Raw genomic sequence first — 16,312 nt, 5'->3', positions numbered from 1 at the left:
TTCTTTTTATTTATTTATTATTAATTTGTTAAAAGCTTTTGTATGCCGTCCTATTACACTAGATCTCAGGACAGCTTACAATATTTAAAAAGACAATTAAAACAAAAAAATCAATAAATAATAAATCAGAACAAAACAGTAAGTCACAAAACAAACTTAAAAACTATTAAAGTTTAAAATACTGTTTAAATAAAAAGATTCTTTTTCACTAAGCAGTGGCTTAGCTTCTGGTTGGATGCCCTTAAATACAATAATTGTGTGTGTTAACAAGGACATTATTTCCTAAGCTGATTCCTATCCACACTTCACTCCCATCTCTTTTCAGCTCATCAGATGAAAAGGTTACAGTGGTCATCTTCAGAACTCTGCTCCCAAAAAGTTCAGGATGGCAGTTGTTTGAAGCTGAAGGTAACTAGAGGTCTATATAGAAAACTTTATCAGACCATTGGTCTACCTAGCTCAGTATTGTCAATATACTCTCAAGGATTCTAGGCAAGTGTCTTTCCCAGCCAAGATTTGAACCTGTGGCCTTATGCTTGCAAGCTATGCTTCCACAACTGAGCTTAGAGCTATTCAGCTGTTCTCAGGAACACTGGTTCACATGAACAAATCAAGAATTGTGGTCTAATCATTTTGTAAGTTTTGGCCAAGGGTAAACCTTTTTGAATTTTAGAATGGTACTTTCTAAAATTAACTTGTATATCACTTACTGCATAAAAAAGCTTGGTCTGTTTAAAGTCTTCAATGACAAGCAAAAAATGGGCAGATAAAAACATCTTATACAATATTCTATATGTGCAAAGATATACATATTAGGATGAGGAGAAAGTTTTGTTTTCCATTCTTTATTGTGTACAGCTGAGAGATGTGAATACAAAGCCTACAGCAAGGTTTTATCTGTGAAGAAGCATTTTATTAAATCATTTCACTCATCAACTCTTATGGAATTCGCTTCAAACTGGTAGGTAAGATGCATGTTGCCAATATCTGAGATACAATACATAGTAGCAAGTCAAATTGCATTTAAGTCAAATTAATAGGGATAGAAAGGAAATTCTCAAACCAAAATTTAATCTCCTAAAAATGCTGCTTTGAAGAGAAATGCCTCTGAACATGGAGAGCTCATGGCTAAAGTGTTTGCATTTTTTTATAACCTTAGTGTTTGCTATAGCGTACTCACTGTGGCAATCAAGTATAAGTGCTGGACTCCTAGCTAATGATGTTATGTGTATAGAGAAAATGAAACATAGAACAAAGTCATCTTCTGTGAAGATCAGGGCACAGGGAAATAAACATTAAAAGAAACTGACAGCATACTGGTTTTCAACTAACGATTGTGCATAATACACTAGTAATGATTCAACTAATATAAAACACTTCCTCTGTATGGTTAGGACTATTATTTGTGACTAGGCTAAACAAAATATACAGGAAATCAAGCTGATAATGAACTCATGAAACGTGGCCATCTTTCCAAAACTCTGTCCAAGAGCTTTTACAGATAAGAACTTTTAGTTGCCCAACTAAACAGTGACTGCCCAGCCTCCAATTCTTGCTCTTGGTCTTTTATGAAACACTTAGCTTTGGTCCATGTCCGATCATGGGCAATAAAGAACATAATAAAACCCGTATCTTCTCATTAAGAAAACTCTCAAGAAACATCTGTTTATTAGTTGTATAGTGGGATAGATTCTACTCTCACCTGTGGATTGAGTTCATGGGTCTTTGTCAAGTTGTGTTGCCTACACGAGTACTTAGGTGCCTTTGTGCAGTATTTAAACATCGGCTACACATTATCATGCTTAATGATAAATAAAACAAGACATTGTTAATCTTGGCTTCATGTTTTTGCTTATTAATACTTTATTAAATTAACTTGTTTTAAATTCAAGATTTCTTTAGAATTGCTGATCATTTTATAGTAAAACAACTTAAAAATATCACTAACCAAGATAATTATAGAAAGTACAGGTCAAAATTACAGATGAATCTAAGTGTTCCTATAGAGAAGTCACTAAATTACAGAAATTATACTTGATTATGCATTTGGGGAAAACTTCAACAAGCCTAATGCATATACACCTCTTTCATTTCTATCTTGTACTTTAATGGCTGCAGATCTTGTACCTCTTTTCCACATTTAGGACATGTAAAATACACATCAAGTAAGTAGTTACTTTTAATACAATAATAACAAAATACATGTATACAGCCTATGGTGTGTGGCATAGTGGGCCATTCCCCACACAAAGAACATTCCTTAGAACACAGTATCGAATTATTATCAATATTCAAATATCTTTCAATAGGTAAAGACCAGGAAGAAACTCTGAGTTTGAGTTTTTGCATATTAATAAGTGGCAAAAGAAAAATCAGGAATTCAGCAAACCCATGCCATAGGAGTTCTCTATTCATATATTCAAATCCAATCTGGCGGATGCTTTGTGGCTGGCAAAACACTGACCTGATTCCTAGAATACGTTCTGTAAGTGTAGCAAACTTTCCCTTCTGCAGAAAAACTAAGAAGTTCAGTAATTCACCAAGTCTGAGAAGCCCAACAACCAAGTTAATGAAATACTTTGTCTTCTGGAATGACTCCAAAGGACGATTGCTAAATAAATCATAACACCTTTCTTCAAGCCATTTCCCACCAACGGTGCAAATAAGGTACCATACTTTCTGTTGCTTGCTCAATGTCTGGTATTTCTGTTTCTGAGATAGGTCATTTTTATACTGAATGTTCAAAATAGCTTGTCCCACTGTTGCATTCTTGGAATAGACAGTGAATCTCCACAAAAAAAGCCACAGAAATGCTTTAATCTCTGGTTCAAAGTGAGCCAAAAGTCCAGGTTTAAATCCATGAAAGCAGCAAGTAAACTGGGACCACACCAGCTGCTCCAGGGCTTTGTTTAGTTCAAGGGCATCAAGCTGACTTATTCTGAGCACAGGGGTAACTTTCTTGCCATTGTTGTCCCTGGATTCCATTGTCAACATGTAGTTTTCTATGACAAAAAGTAGATTTATCAGTTTAATTTCTATTATACTTTCATGTTTTAGAGTAATTGTTCCATACATCTTTACAACAACTTTGTGAGCTATGCCATTCAAAAGAGAGCACGAGAGAGAGACTGACTTACCTCAAGGTCACCACCCATTGGTAAGTGAAGACTTGAACACTGGGTGCCCTGTCTCATGCCAGTTCTTCAAATACAAACACTTCAGATGGACACTGAGCAATAGTGACACTATTTTCATCCTCTGTTGCTAATATTAGTTTTTACAATTTAAAGTCACAATGTGAAATCTAACAATTAAGCCTAACGATGGAGTGTTCAGTTAAGTGGAACACCCTCACTTCAAATTTTAAAATGTGTCTCCCTCTTGGCTATTTGCCCTTTGCCCAAACAGTTCATTATTGGTTATTTGATTTGTACCCTGACTTCCTACTACAAAAATGACACTCAAGGCAGCATACAATCATAACTAAAACTTGATGAAAGCAATATAAAAACATAGTAATAACAGAATAAAAACATTCCACCTAACAGACCTGCTCGCATGCCAAATGCCTTTACTGCAAGCAAAAGGAAGTTGCAGACAAAAGCGATAACATTTTTAAAGAGCAGAAATAAAACTATTTCAGAGATGTATTTGTGCTGAGATTTCAGTGCTATCTATTGATGAATTAATGACTGAATAAAAAAATTAAGTAGGCGATTAAAAAAAAATATTATCACAGTAATGTTGGGTGTTCAATGCTGTTTAGATAGCCACAGGAAAATCAGAGACCTAGCTCTGGGACTCCCAAATTTCAAGCAACTGGCACAGAAAAACGGTGTGGGCTGAAGCTCGGAAGGCAGAAGCCTTACCTTGGAACTGGGATTGCCCTGGGTAGCAGGAAAAAGAGGAATGAGGCTCAGTGATGTGCCCCAGCAGCACCTTACCCAAAAGTCTTAGACTGAGCAAAAGCCTTTTGCAGGGTAGCAGCAGCATGGAGGAATCCTTTGTCTCTGTGCTCCTCCTGCCCTTGATAGAATATACATCATTATCCAAATTTAGAGGCTTACCTGCAACTTCATTGGATTGTGGTGTTTCGACACCTTAAATGCATCAGGTGGGGATACTGTGTACAAATACATAGTAGATGCTGCTGAAAATTTTGCCACAATTACTACACAAAACAATGGAGGAAATAATACAGGCGTGCTAAAATTAAAACAAAATAAAACAAAACATTGTAATAGGGCACGCTCTCAACCTTTCATTTCTGGAGGGAATTCTAGTTTTACTTAATTAAAACCAGCAAGTATCTATTAAATGGTGCAGGCTGTTTGAGAATGGCAGGGTACAGAGGGGAAGGAAGTACATCTGTTGGGGTAGTGATGCTAAACCTTCCTATCTTACATGAAAGTTTTTTCCATATCAACTTGGGTACCAAAGAACCTATGTTAATTTAAAATTATGTTGAAGGGTACTGGACATCACCATTTTCCAGTACGAGCACATCCAATATTCTCTGTAACTGCATAGTGTAAGGGATGAGTAATGTTATAGAAGCTGTCTTTCAATCAACTTTCAACCACCAAACTTTTCACTGAATCTCTGCTAACGTTTTGAAGAATTCCAGTGTTCCCTGCAACATACATACACTGAGGACTAGAGGAGTTACACTGTGCTCTAGTAATTAGTTTCTTTGAATCCAGGGCAGTGTTGTACTCCATTGATTTTGTCCCTGCCAACTAAAAGTGATAGTTATCCTTAGGTAAAGGACAACTGGTGATTATGGTAGGTAGTGTCCCAGTATCACCTTTTACATCACTGTACATTTCAGACCCAAAAAAACTCATACAATTACTGTCTTTAATGTTTTTTAAAGAGCGTGATCAAGTAAAAAAAAAACAAATACTAAGGAAAAAATTATAGGTCAGGAAGAAGTTAAGGGTTAAAATCAAACAAAGAAATTTGAAGATGATATGGGCCAAGACTTAAATTTAACCAATATTTTAATGCAGTATCACACAGTTTTCCTCTTTAGAAATGAACTGTAAATCAGTTCTTCATGCATATCTTACAGTTCTCTTAGATAAGCTGATGTCCATTTTTATTGTACTGAAACCAGGAGTCCCTTTTGCAAAACACAGTGTAAGAAAACAAATTGCTGTATATCAGCAATAAAACAGGTATTTCTTCCAATATAAGCATTGCTTACTGAGTATTGTACAAATTATGAATGAATATATTTTATTTAGAAATGCATTATTGACAGAAATCTATCAATAGTAAAGTGGGTATTGTCAAGGGCCTGACAATATTAATGTAATTATGATTAAGGGGATAACATGGATTTTAGCTTTAATACCAAATAACATCTCCTACATTGCTGCTATCAATATAAGCATTATTATTGACCTGTTCTGAGGCTCAGAACTAGATGTATTACCATTAGGCATATTTGTCAATGCATTCTGCCTACAAAAATTCTACATTTAAATTTACAGGCCTGTAAACTTTGGCAGCAGAAATGTATGAGTTCAAGTAATCTCTAGGGCGTCCTTTCCTTCCCCCGCCCCCAGTTATTCTGCTGTAATAAACTAATTTATGCCAATCCACTGTCACTGCTATCTCCCTCCCACTCTTCTACTTCCTCCCTTTATTAAAGAAAAGCATAATTAGCAGAAAACAAATGTCATTCTTGTAATGGAGGATCATACTTTCTGATCCTTGCATCAGGAACCAAAAATAAAATAATTATTGGATCCAGTAATTTGGCTCCTTCAGGAACCGAAAATAAAATAATAGGCTAAACCCTCTATTAGAAATTTGACTACTGAAATCCCTTAATTGCATTCATTGTGCATGCAGCATCTTATTAGTGAATCTCTGTAAATAATATTCCAATTGATTCAAACTTCTTATTATCCAAGTGTCTTAGTTCCTGAGGCCATTTACGTCAATGAGGTAGTATTGCAATATGCAGCCAATAATCAGTTAGGCACTTATCATAGAGTAAAATGTGTCTTCAGAAGCCAATCAATGCTGTAACTCATTGGTTATACTGTCTTCAGAAATGTTTTGTGGAAACTGGACATCCTATATGGAAGACTTAGTAATATGGCTTTGGTTTATATTCATGACTGATTCTTGTGCCTGCACAAATTACATGTGAAAGTTTAGCCATATCAGAAGACCTTTACATCTTAAAAGCTCTGTTTAACAAGTTTAATATAACAGTATACAGCACTTATCTGTTCATTGCAAAGTAGGTCCATGTCATTGCCTGTGCTAATATCATTTTGATGACATCATAGCAGCAAACAGGGCATATGTGATCCCATTCTATTGATGGAATCTTGGCATTAAGGAAAGCTGTGATATCCTAACATATTGCATGGACTTTATGGAGAAAGGTGTAACATGTTTGGATCATTACAAGTTACAAAATTAAACTATACTATGCCACCAAACTGGGGAGAGTATGATAAAGGATGCAGATCATCTGCCTTTATAGCTTCTATGCCAGAGACAGCTTCTGATCCTACAATTATACGCAATGCAGCAACCTTACTAAAACAAGCAAGACTGTTTGATCAGTTCCAGAAAGGGGGACCACTCAGGAATGCAATGTATCTTGCATTCCATCAGAGAAGAAAAGGTAATCAATACTATTTTAAATGTTGGAGTAATTCCCACTGTGAAAACTGTTAAGGAATTTTTTTTTCAACAATCTGTGGGTTTTTTTTTCATGGAACCCAAGGAGCATCTGATGACCATGCCATTGTAATTCAACTGCTAAATAATATCATGATCAAAGCTACAGGCAAGACAGATATGAATTTTTTTTTTGTTTTAAATGGGCCCACAGTGGCTCTTTGAAGGCTGCACTGATCTATGATTTTTTAACCCAACTACAACAGAGAATTTTAGAGATCCCCTCTCCCCAGGCATGCTTTACAATGAATTTTTACACCCTCAGTCTCATCAAAGATAGGTACGTTACCTCAACAAAAGCATCACTGGAAGCCTTGAGTATATTATCTCTTAATCACTGTAAAATTAGTTTGTCGTTACTGTACCATTAACTTAAATAACCTTAGAAAGATTAATTTCATATTACATTTTGAATTTCTATACTCTTCAATTAAGTGCCTAGTATCATTTGAAAGAATAATATAGTCTTAAGTTGTCTAACTGCTCAGCATAGCTAATAATACTTAACATTTATAGAATGTCCTATATTTTAAATTTCTGAAAATATTAACTGATTATTTTCATGCTATTCTTGTGTGACATTTAAGCTTTACTTTATAAGTTGAAAAGCAGACTTCAGAACATGTTAAATACATCTAAATTTGGGGAAGGGGAGAAGGAAAAATCACGATTCATATTAATGTACAGACTTTCTCCATTCACATAATCTTTTTGTTACAATTTTAATCATTCATATCAAGGCTTTTCACTGGAAATGAGAGAGGGAGGAAGGACCAAAATAAAATGTTACCTTGATGCAGTGGTTGGTATCTGATACCCTCAACTCCCTTACATTTTTTTAACCTTAAAGGTATATGCTAGCTTACAGAGCAATCCTGTGATAACTTGATAGAATCTAGATGGGACCTGGTTACCTGAAGGAGTCCTGGTTACCTGAAGGAGTGCTTACATCCATATATGCCCAATTGCCCCCTGAGATCGGTGGAAGAGGCCCTTCTCCGGGAGCCCTCCGTGAAAGAAATTAGGAGGGTGGCTACTCAGAGGAGGGCTTTCTCAGCGGTGGCGCCTAAGTTATGGAATGCGCTCCCCAGAGAGGTCCGCCTGGCGCCGTTATTTGTTTTTTGGCACCAGGCGAAGACCTTTTTATTTAAGCAGCATTTTAAATGTTAATATTATTGAATTTTATCTGGCCAGGTCAGCTTATTTTATATTGTGTGTGTACATATACATACATATGTATATATATTTTAAATTATTATTCTAAAGTGTATATTTTAATTTATGTGGTTTTAATTTATTGTTGTAAGCCGCCCCGAGGCTTCGGCGAATGGGGCGGCATAAAAATGTTTTAATAAATAAATAAATGGATGGATGGATGGATGCAGGATTGCTTCAGATTCCCAACCAGAGGGTGAGAAAGGTGCTCCAAACTTTAAGCTGGGGATCATCATCTCTGGGGAGTTCTCATCTCCATCTTCTCCACAGCCAGCTTGGAAAGAAATGTACTGGCTATTTCTCTGAGAGTGACCTCAGTCACCTTTCTTCTCACTGTGAAGAACCTCACTTAGTCAAAATCATCCATTTTAAGTACTTTGCAGTGCATGAGGAGCATGGAACTGACATTTGCCTCCACTTTCCTTTCATCCTTCATAGGATCTCCATACGGACCCGAATGTAGGCACATCCTAACTGAATTGCACCCTGGAAGTGGCCAACTTTCTGGATAAACTGCATTTTACTGTGCTTGACATTTCCAGCAACCATGGCCACAGTCAAATTCAGGCCTCAAGCTGTGGCTTGGTGAAAATATTGGATTGTTGTTAAATACTTACAGCTAAGAACCATCTTTTTATCTTGCATCCAAAATGACAAATAAATTAAATGCAGGCAGAAATATTGTTCCATTAGGAAAAAAATTCAAAGAGCAACAGTAGCATTATAACTTGTATAAGACAAACTACAGTCACCGAATTGTGAGTCAGCTTTCAAATTTCACAAAGTTCTTCAAGCCAGATATCACCCCACATCTCTCAAAGGTGGGAGAAGAGGAGGAAAAGACATTGCAGATAAATAGCATTATGAAAGCTCAATGTGTAATACGTGAAAATTCAGGAAACTGTCTGTAGATTATTTTCTTTCATGTAAAGCATAAAAGCATTCGGGAACTTCATTAGGGACATGGGGGAAGGAACCACACATTTGTATGCACAATGCAAGTAATCATTTGACATCTATGGATGTGTTGAAGAATGTTTGTAAGAACTTTGCCCTTAATTTAAAATATCAAGTTTACTTAGAGGTATTCATCATACTTTTTAATATGCTTAAGATTCAATCACTTCATTGCATGCACTGTTAGGCACAGACCAACCCCCTTGTGAGTACAATTCTGCATTTATGGGAGGGTTGCTAACAGAAAACTTCAGTTTCTGAAACAAGATTTATAAGATGAGCTTGAAAGTTGTGGTGGCAATGGAACTGATTCCAAAGAACCTGACTATATTATTCCACTGATCTTCAAAAGGCTGTCCTCCAATTTCCATTTAAGATCAAAAATGAAGACAAGACTGACTCCAATTTCACAGTGTACCTGCCACTATAAGATTTGACGCAAAGTTTTGCAAAGGTATTTTGAAATCACATAGGCACTTTTGCTTAGTACAGAATCAGGCCAGACTGCCTAAGTTTATGTGAAACACTACTTGTGTCTCAGCTCTATCAAATGGACATGTTTGTTTCATTTTAAGGAGGCTTAACAGTGTAGCCATAATATCAGAGTTCATCTTGTTCCAAAACACAAATATCTTAAGAATGGATAGCTAATATTCACAGTTAGCAGGTGAAGTCTATTCAACAAAAGAACAGTATCATTTTTAATATGAACACAGGCATATAAATCAAGTATTACAGATAGCTTCAGTTCAGTTTTTTCTTATTCTGTTTCATGATTTTAGTTTTACTGCAAGGCAGTAAGGTTGAGCAGTCTTCTGTTTACCTCCTTAATGTGCCATCAATAAAAGATTATTAGGGCGGTTTAAAAACAGTTATATTAAGTACCAGCAATTAAGATTGAATGAGAACTTAATACAAACATTCATACAGGTCTTTAAAATCTAAATTTAGGGTCTCTTTCAAAAAGATTGCATTAATTCTTGCTTTTATATTTTAAGTAGGGATTTTTTAAAAATATCATAAGTTCTAAGCATGGCCACTACTTTCAATGTCACTGAAAAACCACCCTTTTGCACAGAAATTACAACCTTGACTTCTGAAAGTTGTAAACTAAGCCTGTAATACACTGTGGCCTTGTCTTCATGAATGACTTTGTTTAGTCTGTTTACATGTGTAGAGAGAACCAAATCAATACATTAGTTTTATAGCCTTTCCCCTCCCAAATATTTGGCAGGGCAACTCATATGTGAAATGAAAGGCCAATAATTTGGATTGTGTTCCATGGAATTACAAAGGCTTTGTTCAGCTGCAAACTTTTTAAACTTTCAGCTGCAAATTTAAACCTTTTCAGCAAATCCTGTTGAGAAAATATACATATGGGTTACAGGACCTCTTGATTTAAAGGCATCTATACAGCAAATCAATTTTACAAAATTATGTTATTTCTCTTAACATGGAACATAACACAGGTGTAGGAGATAAAAACAACACGATGTTTGAAAGTACTTCTGCCATGTTATATAAAGTTCCTAAATGAGCAATTACGGTATTCAGTATGAAGACTTATGAAAATGCTTTAACAGATGTTGAAGTAGGTTCTGAGATTGAAGAAGCACTGATTATTATAGATACATTTTTCAATATGCATTCCAAAAAATTCATAATCTTATGCATCAATGGTTAAGTCTGAGCCTTCTGCTAATCACTGTTGGCAGTGGGCAGTCCAGTAGGGTCACTAATAGGAATACTGATGGGCTGGTATGGCAGAAGGTGGTCCTTCAAGTAGGCTGAACTCAAACCAAGTTGAAAGCACACTCTGAATTAGTCTTAGAAAAGCAAATACAAGAAATGCCATTGACTGTATCAGGGAGGTCAAATTTTGCACCTCCTGAAGGTTCCAAGTCATCTGCAAAGGCATCTACATACAGCAGATGAAAGTAGTCCAGCTTGGGACAAGTTCTTTCCTTAGGCTGGTAGTAACTGGTGTACTATACCTAAACTGTACTCTGGTTGCCACCTAAGCTTGTCAAGTTACTGCTGAGTTTATAAACACACCCAAGCTATGATTTGGTCCTTCAGGGAGTACAATCCCAACTACGGCCATGTGCATTCCTTTATCTATATTAGTCAATTTCCTTACCCACAATTTCCCATCTTTTCTAAATTAACAGTTTGTCTACCTGGATCCAACCCAAAAACATATCCAGGTGCTTCAGCAACAGGATCTCTATGGAAATGTGAGAGGTCTCAGTGTTAAATGAATCTTGACAACAATTCTGTCCATTAATGACTTTGCCCAGCAGTTTCATGTAGATGTTGAAAACCACAGGGGACAAGTTGGAAGCTGTAGTATACAATAAATTAATGGCCATGGGGCAATTCAGAAGACTGCCCCCTCCCCCAAGTTCACTTTCTGTAAGAGCTGGAAACACTGTTCCACTGGATATCAGACCTGATCTCTAGGTTCTTCATGAGTTGTAATATTAACAATGGGGGATGCTGTTCAAATTTTGTGTGAATATTAGGTATGATTTGGACCAAGAAATTTCCACAAAATTCATGAGCTACCAAATCATCCCACTAATATTTTATCCATCCTGTGTACACAACAACAACTATATTTCTAGAACACTACTCAAGCAAAATGAAAATATTGGAAAAATGATGTTCATGGCAATAACATCGTAAATGGCTTAATAACATTTTTATTCAAATATAGAGATGTGCACAAAATGACAATTTCCATGATTAACAAAAAGAAAGTGCAATATGCTTAATTTTTTCATTTTAATAAGGATAACATGGCTTATGAAAAGGCTTATAACATGCACTTTTTAGCTCAACCAAATCTTTATCTTAAGGAAATAATTTAGGGGAGGTACCATGGGCTTTGAAAGGAAATTAAAATGTGCCTGCTAATGTAGCATTAATTTCCTTATAGCAATTTTGCTTGGATCAAATCTGAGCACTGTGCAGTGGGCATGCTTTGAATGTATGATTTCAAACTGATATTTCCTTTCTTGCATATGTTATCACATTTAAGAGGGCTGCGATATTTCTTCTAAAGAATGAGTGAAACAAGTAACATACACACATATAACAGAAATATTGTCTCTTTGGGTATCATAATGATTTTTAATGATGCATCCTAGTAAATGCAATGCCATGGGAGCTTGAGCACCGGACCATATTAACTACCTTTTGCTGAATTCTGCTCAACACTCTGATAGTATTCACGACATAAATTTTCAATATGTTAGCAGTGGTATGTTTGCACATATACTCAATTCAGATTTCAGTAAGATCATCAAAGAAATTAGGTCACTAAAGCCAATCTTTTTCCTGTTGCAGATGAAATCTTAATACACTAGAAAAATATAGGAAATATAGAATCCTGAGAATATTTCATTCATATTTTCAAAATTTTTTTATCCTTGTGAGCAAGATACTCCAGATTCACCCTGGTTTTTTGCTTTATGCAAGAATCCAGATGCAAGTCTAATGGAACCTTTTGAAGTCTTTTTCGCAAATATGAAATGAATTCATGCACACACATGTATTTTCCCAGCCAACGTTGCTGCTTGCTGTAAAGCAGTGGATTGTGCAAGACAACCCTCAAATGAACATGCCATAGTTCAGTCTGGGTTTGGAGCATCTGATGCGGCACTCTCAAGCATGATCTAGAGTAGCAGGCAGATCCCCCACACCCACAGTGTTTGTTATTGTACAAACTTCAATCAAGCATGTAAACAAGCTCTTCCATACACATTGACGAAGAAGCTAAGATTTTTAACAGCATACTCCTATATATCCTTACTTAGGTTCAGTAGACATAAGGTTATAGCTTAAATGGCCAAAACAATTCAATCTCTCGAGTATGTCAGCTTTCACTGAATCTGTAATTTCAGGAAGAATACTTTTTTAACCATACTGTGTTTGTTAAACTTGCACCCCACCTTTCCAAAACATATTATAAAACAACACTAACACAATGTAAAAACCAAAAAGAAAACCAAGATAGGTAAAAATCACTAAAATGAATGTAAACACCCAGATAAATCCAGTTATATTTTAAATCAGCTTCCAGGTCAAAATCCTGTCTAAATAAAACTGTATCTTTGAGTCAACAGAAACAAGGGAAGTCTGGTTTCCTTTGGCAAAGAGTACCAGAGTCAAGGTCCAGCCACTGAGATGCTCTGACCACGTATTCCTCAGATATTAGCAGCACAAATACTAGTGTAGTGATTACAGTGGTGGACTGGAACTTGGGAGTTCTAGCCCCACTCAGCCATGACGTTCACTAGGTGACTTTAGGCTGATAGATTACAGCAGTCACTCTATCTCACAGGGTTGTTGTAAGGATAAAATGAAGAAAAAGAAGAGGATTATATAAACTGGATTAATTACTTTGCAGGAAAAGAAGTGGGATATAAAGATAATAAATAAATGCATAAATAAGGGCCCTTCTCAAAGGGTTCTATACCATCCCATACTTAAAAGTCCTGGGACGATTTACAGCAAATTACTAATAAATAAATAAATAAATAACACTTGCCCAGCATTCAATGCTAAAATATAAACCCACAACTAAAACAAATTAACAATTAAAATACTGGGAGAATAAATAAAATTCTGGAGCAGACAGTAGAGAAGTCAGTCTGAAAGCACCTAATAGTGAAGTAACTATCAACAACGTATCTTGCAAGACTATTCTGTTCCAATTTTTTGATCAGGTAACCTTTCTTGCAGATGATACCACTTTAATGGCAGAAAGTGAAGAGGAACTAAAGAGCCTCTTGATGCGGGTGAAGGAGGAGAGTGCAAAAGTTGGCTTGAAACTCAACATTAAGAAAACTAAGATCATGGCATCTGGTTCTCTCACTTCCTGGCAAATAGAAGGGGAAGAAATGGAGGTAGTGACAGATTTTATTTCCCTGGGCTCCAAGATCAGCACAGATGGGGACTGCAGCCGAGAAATTAAGAGGTGCTTGCTCCTGGGGAGGAAAGCTATGGCAAATCTAGACAGCATACTAAAAAGCAGAGACATCACCCTGCCAACAAAAGTGCGTATAGCCAAGGCTATGGTTTTCCCAGTTGCAATGTATGCTGTGAAAGCTGGACCATAAGGAAGGCTGAGTGCCAAAGGATTGAGGCCTTTGAATTGTGGTGATGGAGGAGACTCCTGAGAGTCCCTTGGACTGCAAGGCGATCAAGCCGGTGAGTCCTAGAGATCAACCCTGACTGCTCTTTAGAAGGCCAGATACTGAAGATGAAACTCAAATACTTTGGCCACCTAATGAGAAGGAAGGATTCCCTGGAGAAGAGCCTAATGTTGGGAACAACAGATCGCAAAAGAAGAAGAGGACGGCAGTGGATGAGGTGGCTAGATGGAGTCACTGAAGCAGTTGGTGTGAGCTTAAGTGTACTCTGGGGGATGGTGGACAGGAAGGCCTGGAGGAATGTTGTCCATGGGGTTGCGATGGGTTGGACACAACTTTGTGACTAACAACAACAACAACAACCTTTCTTGTGGTCTGTGGAAATGCTATGGATATATCATACCTTGACTTCAGATATCAAGCTCAATATAAGCCAACAGTGTGATGTGACTGCAAAAAAGCAAATGCTATTCTGGGTTATGTTAACAGAAATATAGCTTCCAAATCATTGTTCCTCTTAATTCTGCACAAGTCGGGCCCCATCTTGAGTACTGTGTCCAGTTCTGGGCACCACAGTTCAAGAAGGATGCAAAAAAGCTGGAGGAGTTTCAAAGAATGACAAAGATGAGTCAGTATCTGAAAAAAAAAAGTCCCATGAAAAGAGAATGAAAGAATTGGACATGTTTAGCCTAGAGAAGATAAACATGAAAGGCTGCCACACAGAGGTGGGCCAGGATCTCTTCTCAGTCATGCCGCAGTTCAGGACATGAAATAATGGGTTCAAGGTACAGAAAGCCAGATTCTGGCTGGACTTTAGGAAAAAATCCTGACTGTTAGACCAATATCACAGCAAAGCCAATTACTTAGGGAGGTTATGGGCTCCCCCATATTGAAGGCATCCAAGAGGCATTTCATTAGCCATCTGTCAGGGATGCTGTACTTGAATTGAGCAGAAGATTGGGCTCAGTGGCTTTATAGGCCTTTTCCAAGTCTAGTATGATTCTTTCCAATCATGACACTGTAAAATGAAAAGCTATGTGGTGTAACAGTTAGCACTGAATTAGTATTGGAGAGTTCATGGTGGGAAACTCCATCCAACTTAGATTTTATCCAGAGAGCTATATCCAATGTTAGCCTAACTCACGTCCTATTAATTTCAGTGGGTCTATTCTTATGTAGATCTAATGTTAGATCCAAGGCCTTGGGTCAAATTTTCAAGCTTTGAAGGGTAATTGCAAAGATAAACACAGCGATGGTAGGACCGGATGAGGGGAAACCATCACGTTCAATCTATTAGAGGAGAGTCGCACAGATTTACAAACAACAAACAACAACCGAAAAGTCAAAGGGCAAAAATTCAACAAGTAAAGCATTTTGCTTCTTTTTAAAACGCGGACAAGGAGGAAGGCAGAGGACAAAGAGAGTCCCTTGTTACATTTGTGTGCTGAAAGCAGAGAAGTCTTGTTAAGAAAATGGTGCGTGTATGTGTTCGCTTTTCTTATCACTGCGCGCGTCCCACTGCCCACCCTGGTTCTGGGGCTCATATTAATCAGCCCCCTTGGTACTCGACTACACCTTCTCCATCAATCGTGGACGGCTACCAGCTAGCCCCTTCAGGTCGACCCCGTCCGTCCATCTCAGCTAGTCGATCCACCCACCCTTCCCCACATCCGTCCTTCTTCACTCTCAGACTGACCTGCCGCTCCGCTCCTAAGGGAGGGGCTACTCCGAGAATCCTCGTCGCCCCGATCCTGCTAGTTCGCAGCTCACAGTGGGCGGGGAAGAGAGCAGCAAGCGCCGTGACCCGGATCTTTCTTCGAACACTAAGTCTTCCCTCTCAAAGGCCTAGAGCGGCCGAGCTTCAGACCTTCTTCCTGTTCCTTGTGCATGTGGCTGTTCTTTTCTCTATGGAGCCTTTCCTCTATTATAGCGATGGGAGCCGGCAACTGTCTTTCGAGAGGAAACCGGAAATACTAACAAGTCTCGCCCAAACATCTCCTAGAGTGGCTCCCTCGCTGCATTGTCGTCTCAGTTTGGCCCATAGAGACAAAACAAGGAATGAGTGATATACCATCTTAGGGTCTGTTTTCAACAAGCTTTATATTTTCTCCCACGGGGGAGGGGAGGAGGAAAAGCTGCTCCTAGAAAACAATGGAGAAATGTCATATTTCAGATTTTACTTTAGCTATGGTTGGCAAGGGGAACCCTCCCCCACAGAAGAACGCACTATCAAAGGAAGGAGCTAGAGCTATTTCTAACATCTAAAGGATCTT

The 16,312-nt window shown here is 37.6% G+C and overlaps 1 protein-coding gene across 5 annotated transcripts; it reads right to left on the bottom strand.

Moving 5' to 3' along the window:
* Window positions 1–829: 829 nt before the first annotated feature.
* On the bottom strand, window positions 830–15,941 carry PEX2 (peroxisomal biogenesis factor 2). Of its 5 annotated transcripts, none has more exons than XM_044424290.1 (3): window positions 15,736–15,941; window positions 4,068–5,125; window positions 830–3,002 (listed from the first exon to the last, which is right to left on the bottom strand). In XM_044424290.1, exon 3 carries the CDS (start codon window positions 2,992–2,994, stop codon window positions 2,068–2,070), a length of 927 nt encoding a protein of 308 aa, XP_044280225.1. In that variant the 5' UTR covers window positions 2,995–3,002; window positions 4,068–5,125; window positions 15,736–15,941; the 3' UTR covers window positions 830–2,067. The 5 variants fall into 5 exon arrangements, with proteins under 5 accessions (XP_044280225.1, XP_044280227.1, XP_044280228.1 ...); XM_044424292.1 differs by having other exon boundaries at window positions 4,068–4,150; XM_044424293.1 differs by having other exon boundaries at window positions 4,068–4,147.
* Window positions 15,942–16,312: the final 371 nt, after the last annotated feature.

The sequence above is a fragment of the Varanus komodoensis genome, unplaced genomic scaffold (genome assembly GCF_004798865.1).
Source record: "Varanus komodoensis strain SLA01 unplaced genomic scaffold, ASM479886v1 scaffold14_1, whole genome shotgun sequence".
In the NCBI taxonomy this organism is placed as follows: Eukaryota; Metazoa; Chordata; class Lepidosauria; order Squamata; family Varanidae; genus Varanus; species Varanus komodoensis.
The sequence above is the reverse complement of the archived record's forward strand: the minus strand, read 5'-3'. Positions and strand labels throughout refer to the sequence as shown.